Below are 18,687 nucleotides of genomic sequence, written 5' to 3' on the forward strand. Positions count from 1 at the left end.
GTTTTGTCACCAAAGCCCCATATACAACCCACCACTGCGATCTGTATGCTCTCGTTGGCTGGCCTTCACTTCATAATCGTCGCCAAACACATTGGCTCCAGGTCATCTACAAGACCCTGCTAGGTAAAGTCCCCCCTTATCTCCGCTCACTGGTCACCATAGCAGCACCCACCTGTAGCACGCGCTCCAGCAGGTATATCTCTCTGGTCACCCCTAAAGCCAACTCCTCCTTTGGTCGTCTCTCCTTCCAGTTCTCTGCTGCCAACGACTGGAACGAACTACAAAAATCTCTGAAATTGGAAACACTTATCTCCCTCACTAGCTTTAAGCACCAGCTGTCAGAGCAGCTCACAGATCACTGCACCTGTACATAGCCCATCTATAATTTAGCCCAAACTACTACCTCTTCCCCTACTGTATTTATTTATTTTACTTATTTTGCTCCTTTGCACCATATTATTTATATTTGAACTTTGAACTTTCTTCAAACTACAAATCTACCATTCCAGTGTTTTTCTTGCTATACTTTATTTACTTTGCCACCATGGCAGTTTTTTTTTTTGCTTTTACCTCCCTTATCTCACATCATTTGCTCACATTGTATATAGTCTTATTTTTTTTTCTACTGTATTATTGACTGTATGTTGTTTACTCCATGTGTAACTCTGTGTTGTTGTATGTTGTCGAACTGCTTTGCTTTATCTTGGCCAGGTCGCAATTGTAAATGAGAACTTGTTCTCAACTTGCCTACCTGGTTAAATAAAATCACATTTACATTTACATTTAAGTCATTTAGCAGACGCTCTTATCCAGAGCGACTTACAAATTGGTGCATTCACCTATAATATCCAGTAGAACAAACACTTTACAATAGTGCATCTAAATCCTTTAAAGGGGGGGGGGTTAGAAGGATTACTTTATCCTATCCCAGGTATTCCTTAAAGAGGTGGGGTTTCAGGTGTCTCCGGAAGGTGGTGATTGACTCCGCTGTCCTGGCATCGTGAGGGAGATTGTTCCACCATTGGGGTGCCAGAGCGGCGAGCAGTTTTGACTGGGCTGAGCGGGAACTGTGCTTCCTCAGAGGTAGGGAGGCGAGCAGAAAATAAAAAAATAAAAAAATCTGACAATTAATCTGGATGGTTGTACAGTCGTCTCAAATAAAACTGTGAAGGACCTCGGTGTTACTCTGGACCCTGATCTCTCTTTTGAAGAACATATCAAGACTGTTTCAAGGACAGCTTTTTTCCATCTATGTAACATTGCAAAAATCAGAAACTTTCTGTCCAAAAATGACGCAGAAAAATTCATCCATGCTTTTGTTACTTCTAGGCTGGACTACTGCAATGCTCTACTTTCCGGCTACCCGGATAAAGCACTAAACAAACTTCAGTTAGTGCTAAATACGGCTGCTAGAATCCTGACTAGAACCCAAAAATTTGATCATATTACTCCAGTGCTAGCCTCCCTACACTGGCTTCCTGTTAAGGCAAGGGCTGATTTCAAGGTTTTACTGCTAACCTACAAAGCATTACATGGGCTTGCTCCTACCTATCTTTCCGATTTGGTCCTGCCGTACATACCTATACGTACGCTACGGTCACAAGACGCAGGCCTCCTAACTGTCCCTAGAATTTCTAAGCAAACGGCTGGAGGTAGGGCTTTCTCCTATAGAGCTCCATTTTTATGGAATAGTCTGCCTACCGATGTGAGAGACGCAGACTCAGTCTCAACCTTTAAGTCTTTACTGAAGACTTATCTCTTCAGTAGGTCCTATGATTAAGTGTAGTCTGGCCCAGGAGTGTGAAGGTGAACGGAAAGGCTGGAGCAACGAACCGCCCTTGCTGTCTCTGCCTTGCCGGTTCCCCTCTTTCCACTGGGATTCTCTGCCTCTAACCCTATTACAGGGGCTGAGTCACTGACTTACTGGTGTTCTTCCATGCCGTCCATGGTAGGGGTGCGTCACTTGAGTGGGTTGAGTCACTGACGTGGTCTTCCTGTCTGGGTTGGTGCCCCCCCTTGGGTTGTGCCATGGCGGAGATTTTGTGGGCTATACTCGGCCTTGTCTTCGGACGGTAAGTTGGTGGTTGTAGACATCCCTCTAGTGGTGTGGGGGCTGTGCTTTGGCAAAGTGGGTGGGGTTATATCCTGCCTGTTTGGCCCTGTCCGGGGGTATCATCGGATGGGGCCACAGTGTCTTCTAATCCCTCCTGTCTCAGCCTCCAGTATTTATGCTGCAGTAGTTTATGTGCCGGGGGGCTAGGGTCAGTCTGTTTCATCTGGAGTATTATCTTGTCTTATCCGGTGTCCTGTGTGAATTTAAATATGCTCTCTCTAATTCTCTCTTTCTTTCTTTCTCTCGGAGGACCTGAGCCCTAGGACCATGCCTCGGGACTACCTGGCATGATGACTCCTTGCTGTCCCCAGTCCACCTGGCCATGCTGCTGCTCCAGTTTCAACTGTTCTGCCTGCGGCTACGGAACCCTGACCTGTTCACCGGACGTGCTTGTTGCACCCTCGACAACTACAATGATTATTATTATTTGACCATGCTGGTCATTTATGAACATTTTAACATCTTGACCATGTTCTGTTATAATATCCACCCGGCACAGCCAGAAGAGGACTGGCCACCCCTCATAGCCTGGTTCCTCTCTAGGTTTCTTCCTAGGTTTTTGGCCTTTCTAGGGAGTTTTTCCTAGGGAGTTTTTCCCAGCCACCGTGCTTCTTTCACATGCATTGCTTGCTGTTTGGGGTTTTAGGCTGGGTTTCTGTACAGCACTTTGAGATTTCAGCTGATGTACGAAGGGCTATATAAATAAATTTTATTTTATTTTTGATTTGATTTGATCAGGGTTAACTGACCACCATCAGGGTTAACTGACCACCATCAGGGTTAACTGACCACCATCAGGGTACCATCAGGGTTAACTGACCACCATCAGGGTTAACTGACCCCCATCAGGGTTAACTGACCACCATCAGGGTTAACTGACCCCCATCAGGGTTAACTGACCACCATCAGGGTTAACTGACCACCATCAGGGTTAACTGACCACCATCAGGGTTAGAGTCAGCTGTTAACTGACCACCATCAGGGTTAACTGACCACTATCAGGGTTAACTGACCACCATCAGGGTTAACTGACCACCATCAGGGTTAACTGACCCCCATCAGGGTTAACTGACCACCATCAGGGTTAACTGACCACCATCAGGGTTAACTGACCACCATCAGGGTTAACTGACCCCCATCAGGGTTAACTGACCACCATCAGGGTTAACTGACCACTATCAGGGTTAACTGACCACCATCAGGGTTAACTGACCCCCATCAGGGTTCAGGGTTAACTGACCACTATCAGGGTTAACTGACCCCCATCAGGGTTAACTGACCACCATCAGGGTTAACTGACCACCATCAGGGTTAACTGACCACCATCAGGGTACCATCAGGGTTAACTGACCCCCATCAGGGTTAACTGACCACCATCAGGGTTAGTGTTAGAGAGATTAGCAGTGAACTGACCTTCATCAGATGTCGTGAGAACTTCCCGTAGCGTTTCCAGAATTTGTTGAAGGTGAAGTGGAGGCTGCTGTTGTGGACCATCTCCTGAGGAACAGCCAGAGGATCCCTGTAGGGGACTCCTTCCTGGAGCAGACTCTCACTGAGCACGATCATAACCCTCTTCCAGTTACTACACGCCACCTACAGTCAATATAAATATAGTTATAATAGCAGACTCTCACTGAGCACGATCATAACCCTCTACCAGTTACTACACGCCACCTACAGTCAATATAAATATAAATATATATACAATATATACAGGTTATATTAGCAGACTCTCACTGAGCACGATCATAACCCTCTTCTAGTTACTACACGCCACCTACAGTCAATATAAATATAAATATATATACAATATATACAGGTTATATTAGCAGACTCTCACTGAGCACGATCATGACCCTCTACCAGTTACTACACGCCACCTACAGTCAATATAAATATATATACAATATATACAGGTTATATTAGCAGACTCTCACTGAGCACGATCATAACCCTCTTCCAGTTACTACACGCCACCTACAGTCAATATAAATATAAATATATATACAATATATATACTGTGTGTGTGTGTGTGTGTGTGTGTGTGTGTGTGTGTACCTTGGGGACGAAGCAGTATATGATACCGTGGCGGTGTGTGTGTGTGTGTGTGTGTGTGTGTGTGTGTACCTTGGGGACATAGCAGTATATGATACCATGGCGGTGTGTGTGTGTGTGTGTGTGTGTGTGTGTGTGTACCTTGGGGACGGAGCAGTATATGATACCGTGGCGGTGTGTGTGTGTGTATGTGTGTGTGGTGTGTGTGTGTGTGTGGTGTGTGTGTGTGTGTGGTGTGTGTGTGTGTGTACCTTGGGGACGTAGCAGTATATGATACCATGGCGGTGTGTGTGTGTGTGTGTGTGTGTGTGTGTGTACCTTGGGGACGTAGCAGTATATGATACCATGGCAGTGTGTGTGTGTGTGTGGTCGGTGTGTGTGTGTGTGTGTGTGTGTGTGTGTACCTTGGGGACGTAGCAGTATATGATACCATGGCAGTGTGTGTGTGTGTGTGTGTGTGTGTGTGTGTGTGTGTGTGTACCTTGGGGACGTAGCAGTATATGATACCATGGCTGTGTGTGTGTGTGTGTGTGTGTGTGTGTGTGTACCTTGGGGACGTAGCAGTATATGATACCATGGCGGTCGTCCACGATCAGGTGATCCAGCTCCCTGTTGGGGATGTCGTCAAATGAACGGTTCTTCCCCGGAAAAGCCAGGTCATCACCATGGTGACAGAGGTCATGGAGACGCTGCCGCCGCCTCTCCTGAAAAGAGAGGAGGTCGGAGAGAGAGGTCGGAGAGAGAGGAGGGGGGAGAGAGCGGAGGGGGGAGAGAGCGGAGGGGGGGGGGAGAGGAGGGGGGAGAGAGAGGAGGGGGGAGAGAGAGGAGGGGGTAGAGAGAGGAGGGGGGAGAGAGAGGAGGGGGGAGAGAGAGGAGGGGAGAGAGAGCGGAGGGGGGAGAGAGAGGAGGGGGGAGAGAGAGGAGCGGAGAGAGAGCGGAGGGGGGAGAGAGAGCGGAGGGGGGAGAGAGAGCGGAGGGGGGAGAGAGAGAAGGGGGGAGAGAGGAGGGGGGTAGAGAGGAGGGGGAGAGAGAGGAGGGGGGAAGAGCGAGAGGCATGAAAACAAGAGTGAGAGGTGAGAGAGAGAAACAAATTTGACCCCAATAACTACTGTGGGATATGCGTCAACAGCAACCATGGGAAAATCCTCTGCATTATCATTAACAGCAGAATCAATTCCTCAGTGAAAACAATGTACTGAGCAAATGTCAAATTGGCTTTTTACCAATTTACCGTACGACAGACCATGCATTCACCCTGCACACCCTAATTAACAAACAAGCAAACCAAAACAAAGGCAAAGTCTTCTCATGCTTTGTTGATTTCAAAAAAGCTTTTGACTCAATTTGGCATGAGGGTCTGCTATACAAATTGATGGAAAGTGGTGTTGGGGGAAAAACATACGACATTATAAAATCTATATACACAAACAACAAGTGTGCAGTTAAGATTGGCAAAAAAACACATCCATTTCTTTCCACAGGGTTGTGGAGTGAGACAGGGATGCAGCTTGAGCCCCACCCTCTTCAACATATACAGCTGTACTCTGAAGTTTACATACACCTCAGCCAAATATATTTAAACTCAGTTTTTAACAATTCCTGACATTTAATCCAAGTAAAAATTCCCTGTCTTAGGATCACCACTTTATTTTAAGAATGTGAAATGTCAGAATAAAAGTAGAGAGAATGATTTATTTCAGCTTTTATTTCTTTCATCACATTCCCAGTGGGTCAGAAGTTTACATACACTCAATTAGTATTTGGTAGCATTGCCTTCAAATTGTTTAACCTGTTAGGGCTAGGGGGCAGTATTTACACGGCCAGATAAAAAACGTACCCGATTTAATCTGGTTATTACTACTGCCCAGAAACTAGAATAATCATATAATTATTGGCTTTGGATTGAAAACACCCTAAAGTTTTTTTAAACTGTTTGAATGGTGTCTGTGAGTATAACAGAACTCATATGGCAGGCAAAAACCTGAGAAGATTCCTTACAGGAAGTGGCCTGTCTGACAAGTTCTTGTTCTTCTTGACTCTCTTTATTGAAAACTGAGGATCATTGCTGTAACGTGACACTTCCTACGGCTCCCATAGGCTCTCAGAACCCGGGAAAAAGCTGAATGATGTAATTCCAGCCCCTGGCTGAAAAACATTAGCGCCTTTGGTAAGTGGTCTATCAGAGGACAATAAGACTCAGGCTCGTGCACGAGGGGATCACATGTTTTTATTTTCTCTCTTTGTACTAAAACACAGATTCCCGGTCGGAATATTATCGCTTTTTTACGAGAAAAATGGCATAAAAATTGATTTTAAACAGCGGTTGACCTGCTTCGAAGTACGGTAATGGAATATTTAGAATTTTTTTGTCACAATACGCGTCGGGCGCGTCACCCTTCTTTACCCTTTCGGATAGTGTCTTGAACGCAAAAACAAAACGCCGCTATTTGGATATAACTATGGAATATTTTGAACCAAACCAACATTTGTTATTGAAGTAGAAGTCCTGGGAGTGCATTCTGACGAAGAACAGCAAAGGTAATAACATTTTTCTTATAGTAAATCTGACTTTGGTGAGGGCTAAACTTGGTGGGTGTCTAAATAGCTAGCCCTGTGATGCCGGGCTATCTACTTAGAATATTGCAAAATGTGCTTTTGCCGAAAAGCTATTTTAAAATCGGACATAGCGAGTGCATAGAAGAGTTCTGTATCTATAATTCTTAAAATAATTGTTATGTTTTTTGTGAACGTTTATCGTGAGTAATTTAGTAAATTCACCGGAGGTTTGCGGGGGGTATGTTAGTTCTGAACGTCACATGCTAATGTAAAAAACTGGTTTTTGATATAAATATGAACTTGATTGAACAAAACATGCATGTATTGTATAACATAATGTCCTAAGTGTGTCATCTGATGAAGATCATCAAAGGTTAGTGCTGCATTTAGCTGTGGTTTGGGTTTATGTGACATTATATGCTAGCTTGAAAAATGGGTGTCTGATTATTTCTGTCTGGGTACTCTGCTGGCATAATCTAATGTTTTGCTTTCGTTGTAAAGCCTTTTTGAAATCGGACAGTGTGGTTAGATTAACGAGAGTCTTGTCTTTAAAATGGTGTAAAATAGTCATATGTTTGAGAAATTGAAGTAATAGCATTTCTAAGGTATTTGAATAACGCGCCACAGGATTCCACTGGCTGTTACGTAGGTGGGACTCCCTAGAGAGGTTAACTTGGGTCAAACATTGCGGGTAGCCTTCCACAAGCTTCCCACAATAAGTTGGGTGAATTTTGGCCCATTCCTCCTGACAGAGCTGGTGTAACTGAGTCAGGTTTGTAGGCCTACTTTGCTCGCACACACTTTTTCAGTTCTGCCCACACATTTTCTATAGGATTGAGGTCAGGGCTTTGTAATGGCCACTCCAATACCTTGCCTTTGTTGTCCTTAAGCCATTTTGCCACAACTTTGGAAGTATGCTTGGGAGGCTCTGAGAACACTGCCCACAAAATGAGGTGGGAACTGAGCTGCACTTCCTAACCTCCTGCCAAATGTATGACCATATTAGAGACACATATTTCCCTCAGATTACACAGATCCACAAAGAATTAAAAAACAAACCCAATTTTGATAAACTCCCATATCTACTGGGTGAAATACCACAGTGTGCCACCACAGCAGCAAGATGTGACCTGTTGTCACAAGAAAAGGGCAACCAGTGAAGAACAAACACCATTGTAAATACAACCCATATTTATGTTGATTTATTTTCCCTTTTGGACTTTAACTATTTGCACAAAATATGACATTTGAAATGTCTTTGTTCTTTTTGAACTTCTGTGAGTGTAATGTTTACTGTAAATTTGTATTGTTTATTTCACTTTTGTTTATTATCTACTTCATTTGCTTTGGCAATGTAAACATATGTTTCCCATGACAACAGAGCCCTTCCATTGAATGGCATTGAGAGGGCGGTAAGGGTTACCTGTCCTAGTCGTTTCTCGGGGTCGATGGGCGTCAGATGGACCTTCCACTCCCTCCGGGGAACATACCGCTCCTCGGCGTGCTCTGATTGGTTGGCAGAGTCTGGGGGGGCGGAATCTGTAGGATCATTGGTTCCCTCCAGGAACTGGTTTACGAAGGCATTGATGTCGGAGAGGAAGGAGGGGTGTGTGGGGGGGTGGTGAGGGGCGGGCCGGGGGGAGAGGGGGGGCAGGTAGAGGTGAGAGGCTCCAACGTCGTCCCAGTAGAGAATAATCAACAGGATCATAAAGACTGAACCCAGAACCAGAGAGACACGGAACAACCTCCACTTCCCCATGGTGACACCCTGAACACAAGCAGCAGAGAACACAGACTGTTATACACACACTGATACACACACACACACACACACACACACACACACACACACACACACACTGAACAACCTCCACTTCCCCATGGTGACACCCTGAACGCAAGCAGCAGAAAACACAGACTGTTATACACACACACACACACTGATACACACACACACACACACACACACACACACACACACACACACACACACACACACACACACACACACACACCGATACACACACTGAACAACCTCCACTTCCCCATGGTGACACCCTGAACACAAGCAGCAGAGAACACAGACTGTTACACACACACACACACACTGATACACACACTGATACACACACTGATACACACACTGATACACACACACACACACACACACACTGATACACACACACACACACACACACACACACACACACTGATACACACACTGAACAACCTCCACTTCCCCATGGTGACACCCTGAACACAAGCAGCAGAGAACACAGTTACACACACACACACACACACACACACACACACACACACACACACACACACACACTGAACAACCTCCACTTCCCCATGGTGACACCCTGAACACAAGCAGCAGAGAACACAGACTGTTACACACACACACACACACACACACACACACACACACACTGATACAAACACACTAGAGGTCGACCGATTATGATTTTTCAACGCCGATACCGATTATTGGAGGACCAGAAAAGCCGATACCGATTAATCGGCTGATTTTTATATTTGTAATAATGACAATTACAACAATACTGAATGAACACTTATTTTAACTTAATATAATACATCAATAAAATCAATTTAGCCTCATATAAATAATGAAACATGTTCAATTTGGTTTAAATAATGCAAAAACAAAGTGTTGGAGAAGAAAGTGAAAGTGCAATATGTGCCATGTAAGAAAGCTAATGTTTAAGTTCCTTGCTCAGAACATGAGAACATATGAAAGCTGGTGGTTCCTTTTAACATGAGTCTTCAATATTCCCAGGTAAGAAGTTTTAGGTTGTAGTTATTATAGGAACTATAGGACTATTTCTCTCTATACGATTTGTATTTCATATACCTTTGACTATTGGATGTTCTTATAGGCACTTTAGTATTGCCAGCCTAATCTCGGGAGTTGATAGGCTTGAAGTCATAAACAGCGCAATGCTTGAAGCACAGCAAAGAGCTGCTGGCAAAACGCACGAAGGTGCTGTTTGAATGAATGCTTACGAGCCTGCTGCTGCCTACCACCGCTCAGTCAGACTGCTCTATGAAATATCAAATCATAGACTTAATTATAACATAATAACACACAGAAATACGAGCCTTTGGTCATTAATATGGTCGAATCCGGAAACTATCATTTCGAAAACAAAACTTTTATTATTTCAGTGAAATATGGAACCGTTCCGTATTTTATCTAACGGGTGGCTTCCCTAAGTCTAAATATTCCTGTTACATTGCACAACCTTCAATGTTATGTCATAATTATGTACAATTCTGGCAAATTAATTACTGTCTTTGATAGGAAGAAATGGTCTTCGCACAGTTCGCAACGAGCCAGAGGACCCAAACTGCTGCATATACCCTGACTCTGTTGCACTGAACACAAGAGAAGTGACACAATTTCCCTAGTTAAAATAAATTCCTGTTAGCAGGCAATATTAACTAAATATGCAAGTTTAAAAATATATACTTGTGTATTGATTTTAAAGAAAGGCATTGATGTTTATGGTTAGGTACATTGGTGCAACGACAGTGCTTTTTTCGCCAATGCGCTTGTTAAATCCCCCGTTTGGCGAAGTAGGCTGTGATTCGATGATAAATTAACAGGCACCGCATTGATTATATGCAACGCAGGACACGTTAGATAAACTAGTAATATCATCAACCATGTGTAGTTAACTAGTGATTATGTTAAGATTGATAGTTTTTTATAAGATAAGTTTAATGCTAGCTAGCAACTTACCTTGGCTTCCTGCTGCACTCGCGTAACAAGTGGTAAGCCTGCCACGCAGTCTCCTCGTGGAGTGGAATGTAATCGACCATAATCAGCGTCCAAAAATGCAGATTACCGATTATTATGAAAACTTGAAATCGGCCATAATTAATCGGCCATAATCGGTCGACCTCTAAAACACACACACTGATACACAAACACACACATCGTTACAATCTGACCAAATCCACCATATGAGTAGCCTGCTGACGGACTTTCTGCACCTGGTAAACATTCCAGAACTGATCCAGAACTGAACCAGAACTGATCCAAATGGTTGTCTAATCAGGGCTAAGCTGTATCTAATGGACTTTCTGGACCTGGTAAACATTCCAGAACTGATCCAAATGATTGTCTAATCAGGGCTAGGCTTTAGGCAGTTATTTCGGCATTAAAAATGATTTCAAAAGAAAAAGAACTGCAGTTTACAGCCTGGACAATAATTGTGTACTCACTTGACGACAATAATATATTTCTTCATTGCATTGTGTGGTTGTAGCCGAGGTAGAATTGTTTTCTTGTCTAAAAACACAGGGTTAGGGTTAGCTAATTAGTTAGTTAGTTAGTTAGATAGTTAGTTAGTTAGTTAGTTAACCCTAACCCTAACATAGGCCTAATCAATAATACAGTTTTAAGGGTGCGGGGCTTGGCTATTGATCCAACCATAGAATTTAGGGCAGGACGATATGGCCTAAAAATCATATCTCAATGTAGTTTTTCAACAGTCCGCAATAATCTAATGAATTCAGGAGTTGTGAAATTATACTTCCACAACCATAAGACCCACTAATCATTTTATTAATTTATCCAAATACTTTAACCTGCTTATTTGCTGGTCTGGCTTTCAAGTTTGTCTATGAAAATGCCCTTTTTTTATTACAAATTCAACCAGAATCATGCTTAATGCACATTCACTAATATTGACTCACTTCTTGTAGCAGGCATTATAGAAAATTACCAGGCATTATAGAAAATTACCAAAGGTCTCATAAACAACCTAGGTGCTAGTGCAGGGGTGGGCAATTCCAGTCCCAGGGGCCTGATTGGTATCACAGTTTGCCCTAGCTAACACACCCGACTCCAGTAATTACCTAATCATGAGAAAAAGTCGCTAACTATAGTGACAAAGTTACTAAATATAGGGTAAAAGTTACTGGAAGGGTCTGACATGTAACTAACTATAGGGACAAAGTCACTGGAGGGGTCTGAAAAGTCGCTAAATATAGAGACAAAGTCACTGGAGGGGTCTGAAAAGTCGATAAATATAGGACAAAGTCACTGGAGGGGTCTGAAAAGTCGATAAATATAGGACAAAGTCAATGGAAGGGTCTGAAAAGTCGCTAAATATAGGGACAAAGTCAATGGAAGGGTCTGAAAAGTCGCTAAATATAGGGACAAAGTCACTGGAAGGGTCTGAAAAGTAAATAAATATAGAGACAAAGTCACTGGAAGGGTCTGAAAAGTAACTAAATATAGGAACAAAGTCACTAAATATAGAGACAAAGTAACTAAATATAGGGACAAAGTCATTACATTAGCAGCACTGGTAAGAATTGTTAGTGCCAGTTGCTATCAAACGGAGCACTGCCATTGGTTCCCCAAAATTCTGGGCAGTGCTTAGCGAAAGGTCAATTGCTGAATGTAAAATAGGCCTACAGTATCAGGTCAAATTAACTGTCTGGGAAAGTTGAGGAGATGGTGTGATCACTTTGGCCGCACATGATAACATTGTTGCACTGATTAATTGCAAATAGTTGCACAGGACATAAACAGAGAGATGAGCACAGTGAAAATGAAGACCCAAAAGTATTGACAACATTAGAAAAATGGAAATCACTTGCAAACCACTGGAGCAACGAGGCAAGCAATGACATGCTGTAAAAGATATGCAGGATAAACAGCATTTTTCATTAAATCTACTAGAGCAGTCTTTATCAAACCCAGGACTGTAGACCATTAGAGCAGTCTTTATCAAACCCAGGACTGTAGACCATTAGAGCAGTCTTTATCAAACCCAGGACTGTGGACCATTAGAGCAGTCTTTATCAAACCCAGGACTGTGGACCAGCGCCGGTCCATGGACGAATGATTGTCGATCTGCGGAATATTTGTCTTGAATATGATTGGGGGGTTATTTGGTCCGTGGCATATTTGACTCTAATAAATACTTGCCCTAAGACTACTTGCGAAGTATAGCAACACCAAATACACACACACACACACACACACACAAGCTAGCCCTGCTGCACAGCCTGCACGCTCTCTCTGGCCGTGAGCCCTGCTGCACAGCCTGCACGCTCTCTCTGGCCGTGAGCCCTGCTGCACAGCCTGCACGCTCTCTCTGGCCGTGTCTAGACTTGACAGTTCATGCAGCTTTTGTATTCTGATCATTGAATTCCGAACACGTCATGCATCTACACCTACATTTAAATGTGTCTACTTTGTCCACATTGTGTCCAGATTCCCTTGACTGAAATGCCAGTACGCATTCTGCAAACGGTGGAACAGGCTAAATCTGAAAATAACACGACAACTTAATAGCAGTTGCCCACTACTTCAGCTAACTATCCAGCTAACTTATGTAGCTAGACAGCCAGCTAGCAAAGCTAAAGTGATTGCCCACTACTTCAGCTAACTATCCAGCTAACTTATGTAGCTAGACAGCCAGCTAGCAAAGCTAAAGTGATTGCCCACTACTTCAGCTAACTATCCAGCTAACGTATGTAGCTAGACAGCCAGCTAGCAAAGCTAAAGTGATTGCAAAGTGACATGCTAGGAATGCATTTCCTCCAACGTTTAATGAAAAAAGGTGCCTCGCTCCCAAAACAGGTTTTCTGTAGATTTGTGGGCGAAGTGCTGATGACATCGCCCACTGTATGTGCTTTCGGTAGCCTGATTGGTCCAGACTGAGGAGAAATCCACACATAATGCATCCCTGACCAGCTCCCGAAGTGGTCACCCAGATATGAACACAATCAGACCAATCAGACTGCATCTAGACTTTTCAATGCCGTCTTCCTATTCTGTTAGCAGAAGTGGCATGTAGGGGTCAAGCATAGACACAGCCTCTTTCTCCCTGGATTTGTTTCGAAGGACAGCTGCCTACCCTAACCGGTCTAGACTGCTAAGGCTGGGCAGCTTCCTACCCTAACCGGTCTAGACTGCTAAGGCTGGGCAGCTGCCTACCCTAACCGGTCTAGACTGCTAAGGCTGGGCAGCTGCCTACCCTAACCGGTCTAGACTGCTAAGGCTGGGCAGCTGCCTACCCTAACCGGTCTAGACTGCTAAGGCTGGACAGCTGCCTACCCTAACCGGTCTAGACTGCTAAGGCTGGGCAGCTGCCTACCCTAACCGGTCTAGACTGCTAAGGCTGGGCAGCTGCCTACCCTAACCGGTCTAGACTGCTAAGGCTGGGCAGCTGCCTACCCTAACCGGTCTAGACTGCTAAGGCTGGACAGCTGCCTACCCTAACCGGTCTAGACTGCTAAGGCTGGACAGCTGCCTACCCTAACCGGTCTAGACTGCTAAGGCTGGAAAGCTGCCTACCCTAACCGGTCTGTGTGGTATGTCAGACTTGCCTCAGCAACAAGGCTATGAAGCCATAAAACATTTGCTGAAATTTAGAAACAAAGCAACAACATCTCAAGGACAAAATAGACAATTATTTGCCCGAAAAAGAGATGAGTTGACCAACCAAACAAAAATGCTGCACACTAGTTTTCAGAATGCTGATTTTCTAAGAGTGCATGGCAACAATGCCAGGAACATTGGGAATGCCAGGAACATTGTGAATGCTGAACATTGTGAATGCCAGGAACATTGTGAATGCTGAACATTGTGAATGCCAGGAACATTGTGAATGCCAGGAACATTGTGAATGCCAGGAACATTGTGAATGCTGAACATTGTGAATGCCAGGAACATTGTGAATGCTGAACATTGTGAATGCCAGGAACATTGTGAATGCTGAACATTGTGAATGCCAGGAACATTGTGAATGCTGAACATTGTGAATGCCAGGAACATTGTGAATGCCAGGAACATTGTGAATGCCAGGAACATTGTGAATGCTGAACATTGTGAATGCTGAACATTGTGAATGGTATTTAATTTTCCTGCTGAACTGAAACTGAACCGTGACCCCAAAACCACAATATGTACCACACTGTGGGTTAGATGAACCGTTCCATCTGTACTGAACAGTCTGTGTTATCACCTTATTAACAGGGCTACAGCGTGCAGTAGGATGCATTGACCAGGTGTACTGAACAGTCTGTGTTATCACCTTATTAACAGGGCTACAGCGTGCAGTAGGATGCATTGACCAGGTGTACTGAACAGTCTGTGTTATCACCTTATTAACAGGGCTACAGCATGCAGTAGGATGCATTGACCAGGTGTACTGAACAGTCTGTGTTATCACCTTATTAACAGGGCTACAGCGTGCAGTAGGATGCATTGACCAGGTGTACTGAACAGTCTGTGTTATCACCTTATTAACAGGGCTACAGCGTGCAGTAGGATGCGATGACCAGGTGATTGACAGGTGTACTGTAGAACGATAAACGCTCAACTTTCCTCTAGCATGGATACTTGCCAATGTTTTATAGTTCTGTATACAGATGCACAATAGAGAGCATCCTGTCGGGCTTTATCACTGCCTGGTACGACAACGGCACCACCCGCAACCACAGGGCTCTCCAGAGGGTGGTGCGATCTTCCCAACGCATCACCGGGGGCAAACTACCTGCCCTCCAGGACACCTACAGCACCTGATGTCACAGGAAGGTCAAAAAGGATCATGAAGGACAACAACCACCCGAGCCACTGCCTGTTCACCCCGCTATCATCCAGAAGGCGAGGTCAGTACAGGTGCATCAAAGCTAGGACCCGAGAGACTGAAAAACAGCTTCTATCTCAAGGCCAGCAGACTGTTAAATAGCCATCACTAGCACAGAGAGGCTGCTGCCCTATATACATAGACTAGAAATCACTGGCCACTTTAATAATGGAACACTAGTCACTTTAATAATGTTTACATATTTTGCATTACTCATCTCATATATATATACTGTATACTATTCTACTGTATCTGTCTATGTATTACTCATCTCATATGTATATACTGTATTCTATACTATTCTACTGTATCTGTCTATGTATTACTCATCTCATATGTATATACTGTATACTATACTATTCTACTGTATCTGTCTATGTATTACTCATCTCATATGTATATACTGTATACTATTCTACTGTATCTGTCTATGTATTACTCATCTCATATGTATATACTGTATACTATACTATTCTACTGTATCTGTCTATGTATTACTCATCTCATATGTATATACTGTATTCTATACTATTCTACTGTATCTTAGTCTATGTATTACTCATCTCATATGTATATACTGTATTCTATTCTACTGTATCTGTCTATGTATTACTCATCTCATATGTATATACTGTATTCTATCCTATTCTACTGTATCTGTCTATGTATTACTCATCTCATATGTATATACTGTATTCTATACTATTCTACTGTATCTGTCTATGTATTACTCATCTCATATGTATATACTGTATTCTATTCTACTGTATCTGTCTATGTATTACTCATCTCATATGTATATACTGTATACTATTCTACTGTATCTGTCTATGTATTACTCATCTCATATGTATATACTGTATCCTATCCTATTCTACTGTATCTGTCTATGTATTACTTATCTCATATGTATATACTGTATTCTATTCTACTGTATCTGTCTATGTATTACTCATCTCATATGTATATACTGTATTCTATCCTATTCTACTGTATCTGTCTATGTATTACTTATCTCATATGTATATACTGTATTCTATTCTACTGTATCTGTCTATGTATTACTCATCTCATATGTATATACTGTATTCTATCCTATTCTATTGTATCTGTCTATGTATTACTCATCTCATATGTATATACTGTATTCTACACTATACTACTGTATCTGTCTATGTATTACTTATCTCATATGTATATACTGTATTCTATACTATTCTACTGTATCTGTCTATGTATTACTCATCTCATATGTATATACTGTATTCTATTCTACTGTATCTGTCTATGTATTACTTATCTCATATGTATATACTGTATTCTATTCTACTGTATCTGTCTATGTATTACTCATCTCATATGTATATACTGTATACTATTCTACTGTATCTGTCTATGTATTACTCATCTCATATGTATATACTGTATTCTATTCTACTGTATCTGTCTATGTATTACTTATCTCATATGTATATACTGTATTCTATCCTATTCTACTGTATCTGTCTATGTATTACTCATCTCATATGTATATACTGTATTCTATTCTACTGTATCTGTCTATGTATTACTCATCTCATATGTATATACTGTATTCTATCCTATTCTATTGTATCTGTCTATGTATTACTCATCTCATATGTATATACTGTATTCTACACTATACTACTGTATCTGTCTATGTATTACTTATCTCATATGTATATACTGTATTCTATACTATTCTACTGTATCTGTCTATGTATTACTCATCTCATATGTATATACTGTATTCTATTCTACTGTATCTGTCTATGTATTACTTATCTCATATGTATATACTGTATTCTATTCTACTGTATCTGTCTATGTATTACTCATCTCATATGTATATACTGTATACTATTCTACTGTATCTGTCTATGTATTACTCATCTCATATGTATATACTGTATTCTATTCTACTGTATCTGTCTATGTATTACTTATCTCATATGTATATACTGTATTCTATCCTATTCTACTGTATCTGTCTATGTATTACTCATCTCATATGTATATACTGTATTCTATTCTACTGTATCTGTCTATGTATTACTCATCTCATATGTATATACTGTATTCTATCCTATTCTATTGTATCTGTCTATGTATTACTCATCTCATATGTATATACTGTATTCTACACTATACTACTGTATCTGTCTATGTATTACTTATCTCATATGTATATACTGTATTCTATACTATTCTACTGTATCTGTCTATGTATTACTCATCTCATATGTATATACTGTATTCTATTCTACTGTATCTGTCTATGTATTACTTATCTCATATGTATATACTGTATTCTATTCTACTGTATCTGTCTATGTATTACTCATCTCATATGTATATACTGTATACTATTCTACTGTATCTGTCTATGTATTACTCATCTCATATGTATATACTGTATTCTATTCTACTGTATCTGTCTATGTATTACTTATCTCATATGTATATACTGTATTCTATCCTATTCTACTGTATCTGTCTATGTATTACTCATCTCATATGTATATACTGTATTCTATCCTATTCTACTGTATCTGTCTATGTATTACTCATCTCATATGTATATACTGTATTCTATTCTACTGTATCTGTCTATGTATTACTTATCTCATATGTATATACTGTATTCTATCCTATTCTACTGTATCTGTCTATGTATTACTCATCTCATATGTATATACTGTATTCTATACTATTCTACTGTATCTGTCTATGTATTACTTATCTCATATGTATATACTGTATTCTATTCTACTGTATCTTAGTCTTTGACCCTCTGTCATTGCTCACCCAATATTTATATATATTCTTAATTCCCTTCCTTTTCTTTAGATTTGTGTGTATTGTTGTGAAATTGTTAGATATTACTGTTAGATATTACTGCACTGTTGGAGCTAGAAACACAAGCATTTCGCTACACCAGCAATAACATCTGCTAAACACGTGTATGTGACAAATCAAATTAGATTTGATTTATAGTTATGGACCTTAACCCTGTAAAGCCACAGGTAACTGCCAGAGGCCTGCATTCCCTCCACACACACACCAGGATTTACGTTAGCCGGTAATAGAAAATGAAAAGCCGAGAAATAAAATTGGCAACGGCCAATTGTCTGGGAGAATAGTAAAGCGTTTTTATCCTATTCATTGATGAAAATACCAGTCGATGTAAATACATTTCACCTGTCTTCTTATCGGTCTATGGGTTCATTTGGATAATTTAGTGGAATTAAATTGGTGCGTGTGTATTTTCGTTTAGTCTTTATGATTCTTCTTTATCACACA

The 18,687-nt window shown here is 41.6% G+C and overlaps 2 protein-coding genes across 6 annotated transcripts in view; one reads left to right on the forward strand and one right to left on the reverse strand.

Moving 5' to 3' along the window:
• Nucleotides 1-18,687, forward strand: part of LOC115188923 (AP-5 complex subunit zeta-1) — a 389,472-nt gene that overhangs the window by 152,862 nt on the left and 217,923 nt on the right. The window lies entirely within an intron of this gene.
• LOC115188926 (carbohydrate sulfotransferase 12-like) overlaps nucleotides 1-18,687 on the reverse strand; it is a 32,884-nt gene that overhangs the window by 8,791 nt on the left and 5,406 nt on the right. The window contains exons 2-4 of the mRNA XM_029747759.1: nucleotides 8,148-8,492; nucleotides 4,717-4,872; nucleotides 3,527-3,706 (exon numbers count right to left, since the gene is read on the reverse strand). Of these exons, the coding sequence (XP_029603619.1) occupies nucleotides 3,527-3,706; nucleotides 4,717-4,872; nucleotides 8,148-8,483 (672 nt within the window). The 5' untranslated portion in view covers nucleotides 8,484-8,492. The remainder of the gene's footprint in view (nucleotides 1-3,526; nucleotides 3,707-4,716; nucleotides 4,873-8,147; nucleotides 8,493-18,687) is intronic.

This window comes from Salmo trutta, unplaced genomic scaffold, assembly GCF_901001165.1.
Source record: "Salmo trutta unplaced genomic scaffold, fSalTru1.1, whole genome shotgun sequence".
NCBI lineage: Eukaryota > Metazoa > Chordata > Actinopteri > Salmoniformes > Salmonidae > Salmo > Salmo trutta.